A 19741-nucleotide genomic window follows, 5' to 3' on the forward strand; every position below is an offset into this window, starting at 1 on the left:
GGCACAGCTTGAGTTATTGGCACTATAGAGGGAAAATAAAGGTTATTTAGGATACGGAACAATGCCGCGAGCCCTTGACATTTGAGCATTTTTCTAGTGAGTTTTGCCCTTTTCATTCTACATTCTGCAGCCCTAACTGCTGTAAAGTCATGAGACATTTCATGTGGAAAAAAATGGCAAGATGAGTTTCTTCATCATCATACCAATGAAGACAAATATTATTTCTTTGAAATTTTAGTGGAAATCCAAAGAGATTATAGGCTGAGACAGTTCTAGTTATAAGTTTTTTATCTGAAAGAGAGAGAAGCTCCAAGGACAATATAACTTTTCATGTCCTAACATACTTTCTCACATAGTTTTAGAAGAAATTGGCTTTTCTTTTGCCCTTCTTACATCTGGCTAGTAGCAGTTCACCTGTTTAGTCTCTAAATATTATAATGAATACTCCTATCTTTTTTCTTTGCTGTTGGTTGTAAAGAAATACCTTGCAAGACCACACTTGCATTTATTTGTTCAGTTTGCAGTTTTCCAGCACACACCATGATCAAGTTTGTTTATTATCCATAATGGCACACTGATGTTCTCCTTCTTGCCATTTTGTTCTCGAAGTAAAGGTTTGCCAAGTCTCCTAAATTTTCTCTCCCTTTGAAAAAAGATTACAAAAATCTTAGAAGCCTTGAGGGTTCAGTTGTGATGTATTCTGGATGAAGATGAGCCTGAGGGAAGGTGCTGTGGGCTATGTCTTTCCTGCACAGAAGTCATCTTGGCAGATGATGTAGCTGAGATTACAGCTCTCTAACCTGAGTACCACTGGTAGCGGAAAGGTCAGCTGCCTGAGCCAGAGCATGGGTTGTGTGGGAGAAAATATCTGTGCTCCCTCCCAGTTGGGCTGGTACAGAGAAAGTGCTGAAATGCCTGCTACTGCTGTTTCACCACTACTGTGCCTGGGATGATGTGCACTCAGGTACCACCCCATTCCCTGCAGTGTTTTTATGCTTCTTAAGGCATCTCTCTGCTCCACTAGTCCTAGGAGCTGGAAGGGTTCATGTCACTGTTTAGAGAGGATTGAAGGTACCTGGGATTTTGGCTGTACCACTTCCCTACTGTACTTTTTGCCATCTTTGGGGAAGATAGCAAGGCAAGCAGCTGCATAAGGGGAGTCTGCAACACTGCTCAGTGCCCTAGAGCTGCATTTACTCTCCTGCCTGGCATGCAGAGGTCCTGCTTGTGCGTGGGCAAGACAGGGAGATGGTGGCATGCAGCTGCCTGCATCAGTCCAGCAGGACTTACTCACGGCTTTCCACAATTTGGAGAAAATTGTTGCTTGTGATTTTTAGAGTAGCTTCTTAGTGTTCTTTGCTGCTGAGGATGGAGAGAGAGCCAGCTGGTTGTGATTTGCATCAGAATTAAGCATTGATATTTCCTGCTAGTGAAAGTTGAGTGCCTCTGTTCCACAGTATAGTTGTAAAGCACTTGCTAGCAATGGAGACAACATAGTAGAACATACTTTTAAGTCTTCTTCCTGAATTATATCTTGTTTCTTTTACTTGAATTCATTTGCTGCTTAAAATCCTTGACACCCATAATCCAGTCCCAATTTAAAGTGTCTTATATTATAATGGTAATATCATCCAGACTTTTAAGGTATGAGCTGAGAACTATGCATTTGAAATTAGATTCTTATCCTTAAAGATTTTTTTTTTTTGCTTCTCAAGTATTGATGTCCTGAAATAAATTTTTAACTATAAACATGAATTTTTTACTTAGCTCAAAAACCATTATATTTCTGTAAACGTTCCTGTCAAAGTATACACATAACATTTATTAGTCTCCCAAAACTCTTATCCCAAATGAAAGTTGATACACTTAGATTTGTGTAAATCATTATTATTATCTTTATTTATAGTCTTTTCAGAATATTGAGTTTTCTTTCAAATGAGTGACTTAGTTGAATTGGTCTCCAGAAAAATCAATGCAGCCAACAAAAATCAATCCTTTCACTTTGATTGAGTCTTCCTAGCGTTTTACTGTGCATCCTTCTTTCATTCATGTGCATTACTTTGAAGCTTCAAGCTATTGTAGTCTTGTCCATGGTTGCTCACAGTCACTTTTTTTCTAAGTGATGTTTCTCAGGTGTTGAAAATTGATCAGTTTTCTTCTCAAAACTAAGACAACATGCATTAGCTTATTCACACATGAATAGCTACTCCTTGCCAATGTCAAAAACCTGCCTGCAATAAGTCAATGAGAACTTTCCTGCTGATTAGATGAGGCATAAGGCGAGGACTCCAAGGTCTGTGTAGATATTGAATTCTCTGGAGAAGCTGTGGTGGTGTGGTGAGTTGAGCCCATAATTCTAGTGTCTTATGCTCGTTTACTGACAGCTCTCTAGCCCCTCACTAGTTCTGGCAGAAGCTCAACCAGGAAAAAAAGAAAGGAAAAATTCATGTGTTATATGTCTACTTGGATCCACCCGCTGCAACACACTTACATTATTGATTTTAAGAGTTATTTCATGATCCCTTCTTCAGCCACTCAGGTCTGGCACTTCAGACCAAAATTTAAAAAATGGCATTTCCCTTGATGGAAAAATTATTGGAATTATGAATTTAAAATACCTCAAATTGTTATACTAATTTGAAAAATTAAAATCTTAAAATTATATACTTTCAGGTAGCTTTACAGAAAATATTATTTAGAATTCATTGCTTTTGATGAGCAGGCCTGTATCCCACAGAAACTTGGAATGTAATCCTACTCTTGACTCATATGTAAATGAATTTCATTATTAAATGCTGTATTTCTTCACTTGGGAGACCAATGCTATTTTCAATAGAAAGAATTGTGTAAAGGAGAGAATTTTTTATATACTATTTCAATAAATACCAAATTATTGTTCTGTAGATAATGCTTAGTTACGATTAATAACTGTGAATGGTTCTGCTGTTCCTATAAGTATGCCTGTAAGTCATGCTGGACTTTCAAGCAACATTGACTGTATTCTTCTCTTCCCTTGTTATGCCTTTTGATAGTTTCAAAGACAGCATGGAAAAGTCACCATCTTATTCCGACTGGCTAATAAATAATAGCATTGCTGAACTCGTAGCTTCCACGGGTCTCCCAGTGAACATCAGTGATGCCTATCAGGATCCTCGCTTTGATGCTGAAGTAAGAGATTTTTAGAAATGTAAATATACATCACATTTTTGGCATTGCAACTAATATAACACAATTTTATCGTTATATCCAAGTGGCTGTAAACTGTGAATATTTACTTTGAATTATTTTTTCTATCTAGTATGTCGTCCTTCTGATCTGCTGGTGTTGACATGGCTTTATACACTAAACACAAGTCACTGAATTAGTGTATGATTTTAGGCAGTTACTTTGTCCATAATTCTTTTTTTTTTTTCCTTATTTATAAGTGATACCTTCCTCTATCAAGTGCTTTGATACTTATGCAAACTGATTTTTACTGCTAAAAATTCTGCTGTTGGTGTTCAGTGTTAGCAACACCATCGCTGTTAGCTGTTGGGGTGACTGGGACTGTACACACACAGAGTATAAACAAATCCAGTATCTAGAGAGACAAATGTTGTTTGTGATCTAACTTAGCCAACTAACCTTTTAATTTGCACAAATAAAATATACACACTGGATTAGTTATTTCTCCAAGGTACAAATCACACCTAATAAAAGTTGTTTGTGTACCCTAAGGTATTCATTCCAGCCTCAGTTAGGAACACATAGATACAAATAAAAACACATACATATACTTAACACCTAAATAAATGTTAGAGGCATATGGAAGGACAAAATCTTCACTGAATTCTATCCAGTGAAACAGTATTACTATGGGGGACTTGGCCAGCAGTTCAGCATCGCATTAATCAGCGGACAGCCTTGGTCAGCAAGCTTGCCAAACTATATTACTACACAAAGTGTGCTTGGAAGTGTTTCATGTTGAGTTTGCTTGGTTCCAGTTTTATTCCATGTGTCATTAAAGGGATAATCTCTCAAACCAGCAGAATTTGTCAAAACAAGAAAAATAAAAGGGGTCTGCTGTAAAAGCGTACAGGAAAAATGTGTTGATGCTAATTTGTTCAGAATTTCAAAAAGTACAATTAATGCCTGCGGTCTGTTTCTTGCCAAAGAGATATGCTAAAATAAAGCATGCCAATCTTTGATATGTTTGTAGTAGTACTTTTAATATATAATGTCCTGAATAATTCAGCTCTCTTATTTGTTTCACAGTTAGTCCTTTCCAAGTTAGAGGCCCTGCCCAATTTATATAGAGAAAAAGAAAACACTTAATACAAAGGGCAGTAATTATTTTCTGTTGGTGGGTTCCTATGAAAATTTAATTCTTAAATTCAGTTGTTACAATCAATTAGTTCTACAGACAGTCAAGTGTAGTAAGAGGAACATATCCCTTATGACTTAGATAGAATCAAGCATACATTTGTAGTTACAAAACAGATATTCTGTTCTCTGCTTGTATTAAAAACACTCTCTTTTTTTCTCCCAGAACGCTAATTGTCATTTTCAAATGTTGATGCTCAATTTTCAACTCATTCACTGAGAATTTAATGCCAAAGTATTTTCACTGAGTTCATTTTAAGATATACATCTGAGGCAATTGTTCCCCCACTCCCATCTATTTCAGGTGGCACTCCACGCTGATTTCAGTGATGAGTTCTGAGTATGTACAAATAAGCAGTACTCTAGTAAAACCTGAGTTATATCTTTTGCTAGCTAGGAGATCGCAGTGATCCCATCCTGCTTCCAGTTTGTGAATTATTACAGGTCTTTTCTTGTGTTACAGGTTGCCCGTAGCACTGGCAGTTTTAGTAAGAGAACATCTCCTGATCTCCTCTGAGTGGGTTCACCCCACTCTCTAATCTCTTTTGAAATAATAACTTTCTTTTCTTCAGAATTTTTCAGCAATGACCCTAAAGAATAAAGCTTATTAACCATAGAAAAAAGAGAATCGGTGACACTTATAATAAATTGCAGAGTTTTATACTATATTAGATAGAAAACAATAAATGAGGCAGAAAATTCTCTTCAGAACTACAGGACCAATTAAACCTACATAGAAAATCTCAGATCTTGGTTTTGACTTCATCCTTCCATTTCTTCCTGGCTTGCACTTCTACACAATTCCCTACTTACCCTTGCCTTTCTTCTGAAAGTGCTTTTTTCCCGTAAGCCCCCTTTTTTAGCTGCATTGCTAAATCCAATTTCAGTTTGACAATTGGGAAGAGTATTTGTAAGGCACGCTTAGTATTTGTAAGGCACGCTTATTCAGTGGAGGTTGTCTCTACTAATCCACCAGTGTGTAAATTATCTAGGAATTGTCTGGACCTTGCCTCAATTGCAGTTTGTCTTTAATTCCAAATCAAATAGTGTAAGCTTTCTGGGGCAAAGACCGTGATGTTCGTATTTTCTTTGGCAATTCTTAGAATAATCCTTGTGACTTTTGGTTAATCTTACTGTGAATGAGGTTTCAGCAGAAATTTTTTCTGAGTGAGAGCTGATCCATATGGAATGACATTTGTAAATGTAAACTTACTCCTTGACATTTCTATTACTAGAATGTAAAAGGCTGCAAATGGTACCTACTGCTGATAGAAGCTCTCATTTCTGTGTTTTAGGCTGACCAGATTTCTGGCTTTCACATAAGGTCTGTTCTGTGTGTTCCTATATGGAATAGCAACCACCAAATAATTGGTAAGACCTTCCTTATAGCTGCGTCATTTTTATGCTAACGTAAATTTAATTCTGTCTTTTTAATTCTATGTTCCTTTTTCTTCTTTTTCCCAGCTGAATATTGTTAAGAAGTTACGGTACCTAGGATGCATGCTAAGTATCCAAGAAGGGATGTTTTGACTTGGATACTGTATGGACTTTTTCAGCTTTCCCATTGTGTCATTGTTAAGTTGTATATTGTATTGAAACTTGAAGACTAATGAGATGAAAAAAAAATTCTAACAATATTAATGAAAAATGTTTGATACGCTTTGATACTTTTCTTGGGTCTCCCTTTTTTGTACACAACTCAGGCAACTGTTTCTGCAGTCCAGCAAAAAGTGGTTATTTTCCTCTTTAATGATAAACTGCACAGTCAGGGAAGACTTAGGGGAGAGGCTGTGGCAGCTGTCAGAGTTGCCTGGGGCAGTGGTGTGCGCTGGATCGGGACGTGACTGGGTTTTATTGCTTGTTTGATAGGATGCTTCTCAGCTATGATACACCTGCAATTGGCCCTGCATTATTACCTGCTTTTGGCACAAAAAAGAGCACCATTTGAAAATAACAGTGCCAGATTTCTCTGTAACTTTCCACAGAAGAATTCAAGTCAAAGCGATAGCAATTTAAGCCAGTAGGGCAAGACTTACATCCCTGTGTGTTGTGGCTGTCAGTGAGAGTTGCGATCAGTAGTGCATTGCTGAAGGTGCTCAGTGCCATGCAGGATCAGGATCTTTGAGCTTATTCAGCAGAGATGATGTGGGAATTGAGTCTTTTAAAAATATGTCTCATTGTTTGTGAAGTGCATATTACCTTAAAGTAGTAGAAAGAAACGGAACCGTTGACTGCTGATAACTTACAATATTTTTCTAAGGGCGTATTGTAGTTAAATGAAATAGAAATGGTTTGTTGCAGTAGCACTCAGTATTAGTTCAGCTAGAGCCAAGAGCTTTGAACGCTTTTTCTTTTTCAAGTGGTTTGAGGAAATTACTTTTTTTTTTTTTTTTTCCATTGGTTCAATAAATTTATGGACCACTCATGAGAAAAAAAAGGACTTATGTATCCAGGTCATGCTAAGCCAACTAAGATTTTTAAGAATGAAGGTACTGATTGAGCAAATTATATTAGTAACTCCAAATTGCTAGGACAACTTACATGATTGCTGTTAGCAAAGTGCTTAAGTTCTTTCCCAACGAGATCTTTAACCTGTTATGAAAAGCATTGTGAGTAACTTTTAGATTTGCAATATTATACTTGGAGAGTAAAGAATAACAGCTGAAAGTAATAAACTCAGTCCTGGTATCACAACAATCAGACTTTCACATGTTTATGTCAGTTTAATGATTTTCAGGATAAATATTTGCAGTTTTGCTTTTCAGTTTGAAAGATGTATTTTAAATGTTACCAATGAATAAAATATTCTGCATTGTGAATTAATGAATGAAGATTATAATTCATATTAACTCTTTCCAAAGGGGTAGCTCAAGTGTTGAACAGGCTTGATGGGAAACCCTTTGATGATGCTGACCAGCGACTGTTTGAAGTAAGAGGCATTCAATTTTGTAGAAATAACTTACTTTTTGAGCACAATTTGGTATTTCTGGCTAATGCTGCTTCAGCCTGCTCTAGGGAGGGGGGAAGAATATGTCTGTATTTGCGGTTTGATGTTAATTCTCGGAACTCCTCACTTAATAAGGTTGCATCCTAATTAAAACAGGTTTCTTGCATCTGATCTTTCTCATCTTGATGAGGCCAGTGGCTTACCTGCATTCTCAAGATTAACCTTTCTAAGCCTGATTATTCCTAGTAATTTCCATGCAATTCCTTTTCATTATTAAGGCAGCATTCATCTTTGTGTTTATATTAATTGACCTTCTTCTCTTTTTTTCTCTTTTTAATTTTAGGCTTTTGTTATTTTTTGTGGCCTGGGCATCAACAACACAATTATGTATGACCAAGTGAAGAAATCCTGGGCAAAACAGTCTGTGGCTCTTGACGTATGTGTACATCTTTAATGAAACCTTTTCTTGCTCATAAGTGCTACATGTAAAGGAACCTACTGCTTCTGAATTTATTGTAGTTAGCATCGTTTTCTATATCTACCTTTCTGCACCTTAGAGTGTTGTCTTATTAAAGTAATGCTGAAGGGAAACTTTCTCAGGGTATGCTTAGCTGTGGAGCTCATGCACAGCTTAAGTAATTTTGAACCTGGATATCTCATTTGATGCCTGTGGTTTTTTTACATTAGAAGGGGGAACAGTGATGGTGGAGAATCTAGTTTCTTAGACATGTAAGTGTAGGAATTAATCTAGGTGTTAAGTATTTTCTTGTCCATCAGTAACTGAAAATTCCTTAGCATCTGATATATTAGCTTGGTTTTTTTCTAGTGTTGTAAAGTGTAAGTAAAGCATACTGTGAACAGGACAAAATTTGAAAAAAGTGATCATCATCATAGGGTTTTTTAGTATCAAAAGCAACATCTGCTGAACTCTTATCAGATATGTCTTGCTAGAATAAAGTCAAAGCAGGATGGCTGGCAGCTCAGTAAGAGCTCTGCTGTGGGTCAAGGCCAATACATAATGCAAGGTCTTGGCATTCCAGCACATCACATCTTTCTATAAAATACATAGAGTAGCTAAATGGATGGAAAGCTTTCTCTTTTGCCCATTGCCTTTGTAGCAATTTTTTTTTGTTTCCACCCTCCCCCGCCCCAATGAAGAATGAAATCTACTAGCTCCTGTAAAACTCTAAAATGCAGAACATTTAAAAAATTATGATTATTTAAACATCTATAAGCTGATTCAACAATAAAGCACTATTCTCTATTATATTCTGGAGATTTAAAACATTATCATACTAAAAATAATCTTGGTGAGAACAAAGCTTGGAGTTTTGAGGATAGCTTTACAAATTTACGTTTTTCCCACTAAAACAATAATTAAGAACTGTCTGAATGAAATTTAAGATATTTTAAAAGCATTATGCAGGACTGATTAAGCTTAAAACATTCCTCTGATGAAAGGGTAACGTGGCTAAGATTTCAGTATTGTTTTAAATTTCATATGTGATAAGAGAAGAAAATGATCTAGCTGTCCCTGATGTGTGCACCCTTTAACTGTGTAACTTGAGTGTATACAGTACCCACCATGACAATAAGAACTACAAAAATAGTGTTGGCCTGATTGAGATATGAATTTCTCTCTATTAAAACAAAAATCAAACCAAACTGGATTGCTATGAAGATGGCATAATTTTTTTTCTTTGCTTTAGGGTTGGAGATATTTATCTGTGTATTGGTGGTGTATCCTGTAAAGCACGTAGGCATGTTAAGGCTTTTTGAAGTGAATAGGACTGTTTGTGTTAGAAAGCATTCTAAGCATAAGTGGCTTTTTTATTATTCCTGTATATGTATTCACTTAGGAGGAAAAGTTTAAAACTTACCTTTTCAGGCCTCCTGCAAGATTCCTTATTCTTTACATATCCTAGTCATGAATTACTGTAAGTCCTCATATGCCCCGGATATTTGTGCAATATTACACCCTAGAATGAATACTCCTCCTGGCAAGAAAAACAAGCAAAGCCAACTATCACACTTGGATACATAGGGATGAAAGTTAACATAGAAGTTTTGTTTTTTATTACTGAAATCAAGGAAATTTAAATTTCTTGGTTTAAAATAACAGCTTCTTTCTTTGACCTAAAAAAGACTAATAGCCATATAGCTTGAATGTAGATTATAAGTTTGATAAATGGCCACTATGCTTCAGTGAAGAGTAATTCTTTCTATAAATGAGCTACAACTCATGATAATATTTGTGTAAAGTGATTGAAGATACAGCAGGAAAGTACTGAACAAAAGAATGGTGTATGCTGGAGGACTGTGAATCCATTTTTCAGTAATAGAATACTTTATTAGTATTTATGTATTTAGCTAGGATGGCAATGAGTGGCATTTGAAAATGACATTGATATCAGATGTAAAATAAATTGATTTGGTGTATACGGATACTGTTTTTCATATAGAATTCTCATAAGATTGACTAACAAACAGAAGACCAATATGCAAATAAACGATGGGGAAAGGTTGACATAGGATGCCATATGGTTCAGAATGAGGCTAAATACTATTTTATATATTAAGGATGCAAAATTTGCAAATGATGAAAAGATTAGAATAATCAATATTAAGGAAGACTGTAAAAATCTAGAGGAATATAATGAATGTAGACAAAGGAGAAGCCTGACGAGAATTTTGCTATTAAGTGTAATCTGTCATAGCAGAAGACATAATTTTACTAATCTTACAGATTTCTGAGAGAAGCTACTATATGGTTGGACAGAAAAATTTGAGAAAGGACATGATATATAGATATAGAAAGTAAAACGTGGGACAGAGCAAATAAATTGGTATTTGTTATTTATTCTTTTATAGTGCAGGAATGATTTCCTGTTACTGTAAAAGATGACACCTCTAAAATTGATATGAGTAAATACATCTTGGGTCTTATTGCCACAAGGTATTGCAAGCCAAGGGCATTTGAGATAAAGTTTAGGTATTTGTATCAGTAACAGACATTTGTAGATGAAAACAATTTCAAAATGAGAAATATATATCAAAGCTTTAGCACATAAGCAGATTGTGTGGTAAGGAGGATCTGTCCTTGCTAGGAGCGCTCTGGCTCCGTGAGCTCCCTCATGGACCAGCACCTCGTCCCATGCACAGTCAGACCTTGGTGGGTCTGGTACACAGGGTGGCTCTTGCACCTTCTGGAGTGCTTGTTCAACGTTAGTGTCACATAACGATACAATGTATTCCATGTAAATGTATGCATACTTACAAGTACTAAGAGGAGGTGTGCAGTACCTTGTGCATTGTATTTGATGCTTTCATCTCCGGAATGGTATCGAAGAGAGTGTCAGGCATAGCATAGAGGTGCTAATTTGCATGCAGTGATGTGCCACTAGCAAAGGCATTAAAGCTTTACGGTATAGCAAAAGGCATTATTTAAAGTCTGTAAATCTACTGTTATTTTTACATTAAATTCTTTCTCTTTTAATTGTAGAACTCCAGGAGAACAATGTAGGAATGCTTATAATATTAAATTACTTACTGTCCATGATTCCCTATAAAATTCCCCGCAACATAAATGCCAAAAGTATATCTGATAACCTGCAATTAGTTATTATATGCTGACATTCAGAACTGAATTACCATGCATAAATATTAATTAAATTTGTTTTAAACATCATTGATTAGACTGCAGTACAAAGCGCTATTATTTCTACTTGTCAAGTCTACAAAAATGGTTTTTTTATCTTTTGTTCTGGGGCAGGTGTTATCTTATCATGCAACATGTTCGAAGGCAGAAGTTGATAAATTTAAGGTAAGATTTAAGTTTTTAGTTATTTCTGAAAACATAACAGTAAATTAAAATGGATGTAGATTATCTGAGTTTTACATCAAAAGCAGAAATCATAATTAACAATGATTTACAAAGGATGTATTACATGTTAGGGAAGGCGGAAAAAAAAAAATCTTTCAAAGAGCTGCAGTGATGAGTGCACAGCGGCAAAATACTATTGTCCCAGCACCAGCTGCTGGAATTGCACATTGTCGTGGGTTTGCTGGCCTCCTCAGCAAAAACCACCATAGTGAAGTCATACCACAGTGGGTGGTGAGGAAGAGACTAGAGAAAATGAGAGGAACTTGAGACTTTACATGCTTATAGTGTGGAAGGTGTCCTGTGTTTACTAAAAAAAGCAGAGCATTCCCTATCAAGATTGTGCGTAGACTCAGAAGGCTGGATGTGAAGGTGAGAAATCCTCTTCTAACTTCTGTAAGTGCTCTGGGCAGAACTATAAAGTGATGTGTGCTGAACATAGCATTGCTAGGGACCAATCATTAAGTATTCTCACCGAATCCTGCCTTGCCAAGGGGTAGAGAGTAGGGGGAACAGTGACCTCGCTCTTTCATCGCTGCCAGCACTCCAGAGCTGCTTTTCTGATAGGCTTCGTTTGTCCTTTTCTGCTTGAGGAAACACTAGGGAAACTTGGTGGCACTTTCGTTGGCTATGAGGAGTCAGTGTTGTACAGGACTACTCAAAGCTGTTTGGGAGGCTCTCGTGGTGGGTATCAGTGTTGGTCTCCTGTACGCAAAGTGCACCGGAGACTGTGGTGAGGTCTGCGAAGATCTGGACTGTTGTGACCCTGCACTGCTGGCTCTCCCTGCTGTGGCTCCCTGGCACCTATGTGGCTGAAAAAATAGCTGTTTGATGGTTCTTTTGACCCTTGGCTGGCTGGCTGCAACCCAATCTCTGCACCATGGGGATGGTCGCGGTGTAAGGGTGACTTAACAGAGCTGATACTGATGAGTTACCTGGGTTGAGGAAGGGCAGCTATTGCTAGTTAATTAGTTTGTAGATTATTGCCCAAATGATGGCCATGCCTTAGAACTCTGTATCAATACCTGGTGATAAGGGTGTAATATTCTTCCTCCATTGTAGTTATTCGTGCAGTTACCCACCCTTTTGTAAGCTGAAGATTAGATTACTGAATTATTTCTGGAATCAAACACGCTTGAAGATCATTCCAACACTGCAGCCAGTAGAATATACTTTTTTGTGCTTAATAAGTTGTATCTTATGTTTGGCAAAAAGAACACTGAAAGCTGGGTGAGAGAAAGAGGAAAGAAAGGGATAAAGGACCATACTTTTTTTTTTAAATTTTATTTTACCTTAGAATAAGCACCTCTAATACAGCTTCTGTGTATCTTCTATATCTTTCTACATACCAGATGTCCATACTTCTTGGTTGCTGTCAGCCATTGAAAGACAATTCTCCATCATGGTCTGTGTAGTTGAAATAAAAGCCTGCTATGTTACTCTTTGGACTTAGATACTAGTGTGATGAGGAGCTATTCTACTTCTTTTCCCAGGTGTCTTCATTAATAGATTTGTCAATCTCCAAGTAAGGAATGTCTTGTTATTATCCACTTACTATCCATTTAATGGTTAATGATAAGTTAAAGGGAAATGAAAAGCATTCATTCGTAAAAAAGCATTTATTCATCAATAACCCCGATAAATACATTTTTATAGAGAACATAGATGAGAAAATGAGGAATATAACCAAGCTATGCTTAAACTAAGCTGAGATATATTTTCAGAAAAATATTCCCTTTCCTATATCTGGTTGTTTCACTTTCAATTCCTGACACACAGAGTGCCAGGTAGTCTTTGTTAATGCTTTACACCTGTAAACAAGACAAAACAACAAAAACCCAGAGAGGACCAGCATGTCTTGTGGGCCTTCAACAGAGAGCTCATCCCCAGAGAGGGGCCATTCATCCATGGGATGAAATTGCTCCCGTCTGCCCCCTTGCAGAGCCCTGGCAGCCGGTCTCCCTGTTGAGGTCTCCTGGGGCATCCTACCCTGAAATCACTACTTTTTTCTCTGTTCATTATATTGTTATATTTTGTATAAGCCCTTTGTTATATTAGGGTCATCTTCTAGACTTGACTGGCTAATAAACAATTCCTCCCTCTGGGGGTGTTTGGGACTAAAACTGTCCCTTCTCCCTTTGGTGATTTATTGGCAGATGTCAGAGGAAATGTGTGTTACGATTTACCTGATGTTCTGGTTCAGTCAGAACAGGAACAAACACACATGATAGCAACATCTAAATGAGAGTAATGCCAGTAGTCCACTACTGGATCTTGACTGACATGGGACCTAACAGTAATTAATGACTTTGGAGTGACAATACATTTGAGTTGACAACTTTTCAACATATTACCCCAAACATACTGTAACTGGACCCCAGCAGCTTGGAAATAATTACATATTCTTCCTCCTTGTTCAAGTTGTTTATTTCCATCTTTGTCATCTTATGTCTTTATAGTCTTAAAATGCTTTTCCATTAATTTTTATTTGCCTAAGATCTCAAGAATATTCTGATACAAAGTGAAAAATTGCAAGTGTACTTGAAGTTTATTTTTCCTCTGGCTTTTACCAGTGAATTAATTTTATTGCATTACAGAAAGCCTAGCAAGACTAGTTAAAGTTGATTTTTTTTTTACTTGAAATTTTGTCAATAATTTCCTACTGTTATTGGATGAATTAAAAAATACACAAATTCACAAATATACCTGGTATCTTTTTAAGAATTAAACGTAATCACTGTGAGCAGGTTCTGTAAAATAAATAACATTTATTTCTGTTGCTACTAATCCTGGCTAAGAATTAATGAAATGACAAAAAAAAAACTCCACCTTAATAAGAAACCCTTAAGAAATGAAATACCTTTCTCCAGATGCTATGATGGGAAAAAGTGCAGAGCACCATTGGTTGTGGAGCTGGAAAATACAGAGGAAAGTTCACAGTATGGAACACTGAAACATGAGTGTATGATAATGGACCATGTCATGCAATTGGCCTATTCCATATCTGATGGCTACAATTGTCTAAAAACAAAGCAGCAACATAAATTCACATTGAACGTTTTTTTGCTCATTTTTTAAGGGATTCCACTTCTGGTGTTAACTAGAATATAGCTTTCAATAATAAAAATCTGAAAGCCAAGTTTAAAAATGCTTATATGATTAGAAATTGTTCTATTAATGAATGGATGTTTTCTTTTTCTCGGAAGATAACCCAATTACGTGAATCATTACTGTAAAAATTCATCTCACCAGTCCTTTTCATTATTTGCATTAAAGCTTTTGGGATTCATTAGCACTTAGGCTAGCAGGCACACGTTTCTCAGGAGGCCAGTGCAAGCAGGACCCGGTGCAAGGCTCGGACGCAGCATAGGGCAGGCGCAGGTCTGCTGACCTGGGTGGAGCCACCCACTCAGCCTGCTGCCCGCGCCCAGGGGAAGTGGGAATGGAAAATTCACACTCTTAACACAGCGAGCTTGTTTTAGGGATAAGAGAGGGGGCTTAGTCCTCCAGGTAGACACAAGTGAAACTGCAGAGATCTGGATTCAGAGCCTGAGCAAACACCTCAGTCTCTGTAGGTGATAATCTGGCCCTGGGGAAGGTTAATGGGAGGTTTGCCATTGATTTCAGCAGGATGTTGCTGTCTTCGGCTTTGTTTAGCATTTGTAAAATTGCATAGTAATGTTCCCTCTGTCATCTTCCATCTATTTATTCATGGCAGTCAGTCTTCTGTATTGCATTTTCTGATAGACCAAGATCTCTGAAACAAGTTAAAATTTAAGATCCAGTCCTCTTTTTATACCAGTTTTAAATGTACATTAAGCGAAAACTTGAGTTGGCATGCAGTGTAAAACGAGTCCTTCTTCCTGAAAATGAGTAAGTTTTTAAAATGGGGAAAAACACATGGAAGCTTAATTGATAGAGTTTCAATAACAGGCAATTGAATCCGAATTAATTATTAATCCGAATTAATCATCGTGTATCTACCATTATTCCTGTATTTGGGATATGCGCTGTAATTCCATGTTCTAAGAAAGAGGATGTGGGTTTTGTGAATGATTTATAGGATTAAAACAAGAGCAAGGAAAACATACAATTTACAGTAAATATTGTACATAGACTCTTCATTGCCAGATTATCTTACATTTATTTACTAGTCAATATTTTTCAAATTTGATTTTTTTTTTTTTAGATTTAAATTATGATGGCTTCAAAAAAATTTAAATCAGATATACTGCTAGGTTCATATAAACTGCATAATATTTTTTAGGTTTTCTGATACATGCTGCATTACAGTCATAGGTAGATTTCTGATACCATTGCTCTAGATATAGGGAGAAAAATTAAACTTTACTTTTCGTGGGCATTTGCAAGTAAAACAAAAAATCCACCTTGAGAGCAAACATTTCTTGCATATCTGAGAATGTCTGTCTGAAGTCTTGAGCCTGACTTATCACAATGCTTCTCCTCACTTACATCTATGTAACTAGACTAAATTCAAACTGAATTTTGGCAGGATAAGCTAAAGTAATGCACAAATGAATCATACCCATATCAATGTTAATTTTATTTTTTTAAGTTAGGAATAGGTATGATTTTAAAAACTGTGGCAACTCAGTTTTCTCTTGTATTTTAGACCTAAAAGACAATTCCATTATTTCCATTATGTACTAGCCCTAGTGTTTAGCTATAAGCATTTTTATCGGAGTAGAAAAATGTAAGACTAGTAAAGTCTGATTAATCTAACATTGATGCTATCCTATAGCATTGTCCTGTAGTGTAAGGTTTCTTCTCATTGAAATGCAGGCTCTCCAAGCCTAAAAATAGTTGTTTTTTAGACAAATATAGAAAGCCAAGATACATGAGTAAAGAATGTAGAATTGTGTCCAGGGCAGGATATTTATAGCAAGAGTTACTGACTTCTGAGGCAGTAATGAACAAGTCCTGTGACTTAGCAAGCAGTCCCACAAACATACATCACCTTTAAATTTAACTAACATCGTTTCCAAAGAGAATATGTAAACGCTGTCCTATTATGGGTAATGTACAAGAAGCTATTTTTAAAAAGCTAACCTAATTGTGCAGCTGTGAATGGTATAAGGCAGATCAATATTTAATGACTATGATGCATTATTTATAGCCCTGTGAGAGATTCCCTTTTTTAGGTCAAACAGCACACAGGAGAGCTACACAACGGAAAATAATGTATCACCTGCTTTACAGAATCTTCGATTCAAAATGTAGTGTGAATAACAATTCCTGTATTTCTCAATTCTGTAGCCTGAGGTATGGCTAGTTAAGACCTACCTCCACATAGGGAGGCTTTTGTGTCTCTCTTAAAGCCATGGACATTTAACTAAATAATGATGAAAAGAGTTGAACCAAGAAAGGAAACAACTTCTAGGACTGCTACTGTATATGACAATGTAAACAGTTGAATCCATGAAAGATGGTGGATTTAAGTGAATTTGATACTTGGAGTGCATTACATGTATGATATCAAAGGAATTTGTTATTCATGTCTTATGCTGTTACACTTTTATACCCACCCTTAAATGCGTAGCAGCGGCAGCACAATGAAAAATTGAATTTTATGTATTAATTTTATCCCCAATCTCTGTAAGGATTGGGAAAGCATTCCTAGGCTACGTTATTCTCTGCTGTGATGTCATCTTTCAATTTAGAACTATTTTACTTACTTTTATGTTCTGGTAATTAAATCATTTGTAGTGGTTTATAATAATTACATTATAATCTTCCTCAGTAATTAAATTTCAGAAAGGCAAGCTGGCCTTTGTGTTTTGGACCACTTATGAAATATTGCTATTAAATATGCATAGCGAGAAGATGAGGTTTTTACGCATTGATGACGCTGCCGGTTCAATCTGTTTGGTAACATGAGTTTACCAAGGACCGAAGGCACTGCGAAGTCAGTATTGCAAGCCATGGTCCAGCCATGCATGTGGTGAAACACGTACAGTCATTTAAAGACCTAAATTCTATTTAAGTGCGTGAAGTTATTCACATGCTTAAGTATTTTTCAGATTGTCCCCCAAGACTAGTCCCACAGACTCTTGGACTCCTCTTTGGCTGTCACAGGAGGGTCTGTGCTGGCACCAAGCTTTTCCCCAATGCTATTCCAGCTGCTCAAGTTCTGCTGAGAGTAGCGACAATGGCGAAAAAAATGAGGAGAAACCTTGAGGGTAAGCAGGGCTTAAGTGTTAATATTGAGCTGTGTTCCCTTTTTCCCTTTTGAGAAATGCACGTGTTCACAAGAAGTAAAACACAGTTTATTTTCTCTGCTTTTCCACATGCACTGCCCACATAAGACAAGACCTAAAGCACAGTGTTAAGAGTTTCATAATTCATGAAACTGAGGTCTTTATTGTATTACATTATTTCATACACTTTTACATGTGCCTATGTCTTCAGTTGTCATGGAAACAAGAAGTCAGGAACACATTGCATACACTGAAAATTATTAAAAATAATAAATAATGATTTAAAATAAAAAAACTGGGGTTTTTATACTGGTTTCTGAAATGTGAGGCTGTTATCTGTTGACATCAGGCTAGTGCTCTGTAGTTCAAAGATTTTATTATTTTTTTTTTTAAATTTCAGTGAAGAGAGGGAATGGCATGGAGACAAGGAGCGGGGAAAGATTTTTCATGGTATTTTCTCATACAATGTTTAGGTTTAGGGGCATCAAATGAAATTATCAGGGCGCAGATATTTATCTGACTAAAGATTTCTCTTCAGCAAACATGTAGTTTAACTATATGACCTATCACCATAGATGTTAATGAGTTAAAAATGATGAATTAACAGAAGGAAAAGGCAAATGAGGACTGCTGTACAAAGACAGTCATCTCTGACTCGGGAAGTCTCCGAAGTGCAGCTTGCCGAAGCTGAAAGGAGTGCACCAAGGAAGTGTGTTTTCTCAGTTCAAATAGTCTTCCCCGCTCTCGGTCACTCTCAAAGCTAAGGTACAGGACTTAGAAGGACCCTTGGTCTGACACAATACAACTATTCTTGTTATTAATCAGTGCCTTCCAACAGCACTGCCTGGAAAAAAAAATAGGAAACTACATTCTTCGCATCACTTTCTAGCACCCAGAAAAGAGACCATGCCTTCTATGTTTAAAATGAAGAGAAATGTGCTTTGACTTGATCATTATTGTCATAAATCTCAGGAATTGCAGATACCAGGGTTTGATGAAAACTCCCAAGTTTGCTGAATTGTTTATTTTAGTACGAGCTGTTTCTTTTCCTTTCTCAACCACCTGCCCCTGGAAGCATTTCTGCATTGTCCTGCTAAGCTGTTCTTCAGCTCTTTGTCTCGGTGCCGGGAGCTGTGATTCTCAGGTGCGCTTCTCATACAGCTATAGTTACCATCATGAAACCTGTTCCAGTGTGATAGGTGTTATTGAGAGTAAGGCATATAAAAGAGCAATGTGACATTTTGTGGAAAAAAAAAAAACACCCTGAGCTTTTTTGCTTTAATTTCTTCCATGAGGCGTTTTATTAGAAGTAAAGAAAGTGGGAGTACTTCAGTGTGTCAGAGGCATGAGAGGCACCTGTTTATGAATTACTTTTGGAGCTGTCCTACTAGACTAGTGTCATACTACAGTGTCTACCCTAATTCTAGGCATAGTTAATAGAAAAAGCTAATGGAAATTCTGAATTTGCTTTCAAAAATTTAGACATCCAGGTTTCCTGAAATTTCAGCGTTTGAATTTACTGGCTTCATAGTTGATTAAGATGAGATTAAATTGTTGCAAAAGGTCACTGAAAGGATTCCTCTTGTATTTCTAAAATGACCACGTTTATTATTTCCAGGTGAAAACATGGAAGCTCCCAGAGTAAAATGTTCCCTTCTCTCCAGGGCAGATGAAATATGAATTTTGCAGGATGTTATGCAGAGAGGGTTTACAAGGAGTAATTTAACCTGGTGAGGCTCAGGCACTGAGCTGCCCTCTGAAGGGGCCAGCCCTCTTTGTTGGCTATAGAGGGGTAAAGGGAGGTTATAGCAGTCATGAGGAGCACATCCACCCTGTCTGCCCACCTCTGAGTATTTGTAGTCTAACTGGGCAGGTTCGTTGCCCTCGTGTTGTCATATCATCTGGGCAGGGCAGGGCACTTCATGTTTGGCTTCCCGTCTGCAAAGAGGGGACAGAAATATTAAAACATCTCTGTGAAAAATTTTAACGTTTCTGCCTTCTGACTGCAAAAGATTTGTATGCTGCAACTGTGTTGCATTTGCATGATAAACCCACGCAAAACCAGTTTATTTTGTAGTGTAGGAGATAAGTAAATCCTGTTTAAAAACAAACAAACAAACTTTCTCTTGAGGAAAAGCTGTATATGATTTGAGAGAGTTAAGGCAAAAGAAAGAAATTTGTGGCCTGGAAGCTGGATAAAGCCCACAATTTAATCATATATCCAGGCCCAGACATTTTTTTCTGTTCATTTATGAGTTTAGCACAGGTCATTAAATGAATTTTTAAAAGGGATAGGCTTCTTTCAGCAAGGAATAGATTCTGGTCTGCAGATTA

At 36.9% G+C, this 19741-nt stretch overlaps 1 protein-coding gene across 1 annotated transcript in view; it reads left to right on the plus strand.

Moving 5' to 3' along the window:
- PDE11A (phosphodiesterase 11A) overlaps positions 1-19741 on the plus strand; it is a 139295-nt gene that overhangs the window by 68608 nt on the left and 50946 nt on the right. The window contains exons 6-10 of the mRNA XM_009462386.2: positions 3033-3168; positions 5658-5733; positions 7224-7291; positions 7653-7745; positions 11082-11132. Of these exons, the coding sequence (XP_009460661.2) occupies positions 3033-3168; positions 5658-5733; positions 7224-7291; positions 7653-7745; positions 11082-11132 (424 nt within the window). The remainder of the gene's footprint in view (positions 1-3032; positions 3169-5657; positions 5734-7223; positions 7292-7652; positions 7746-11081; positions 11133-19741) is intronic.

This window comes from Nipponia nippon, unplaced genomic scaffold, assembly GCF_047370975.1.
Source record: "Nipponia nippon isolate SJK-2023a ecotype South Korea unplaced genomic scaffold, ASM4737097v1 scaffold_5, whole genome shotgun sequence".
NCBI lineage: Eukaryota > Metazoa > Chordata > Aves > Pelecaniformes > Threskiornithidae > Nipponia > Nipponia nippon.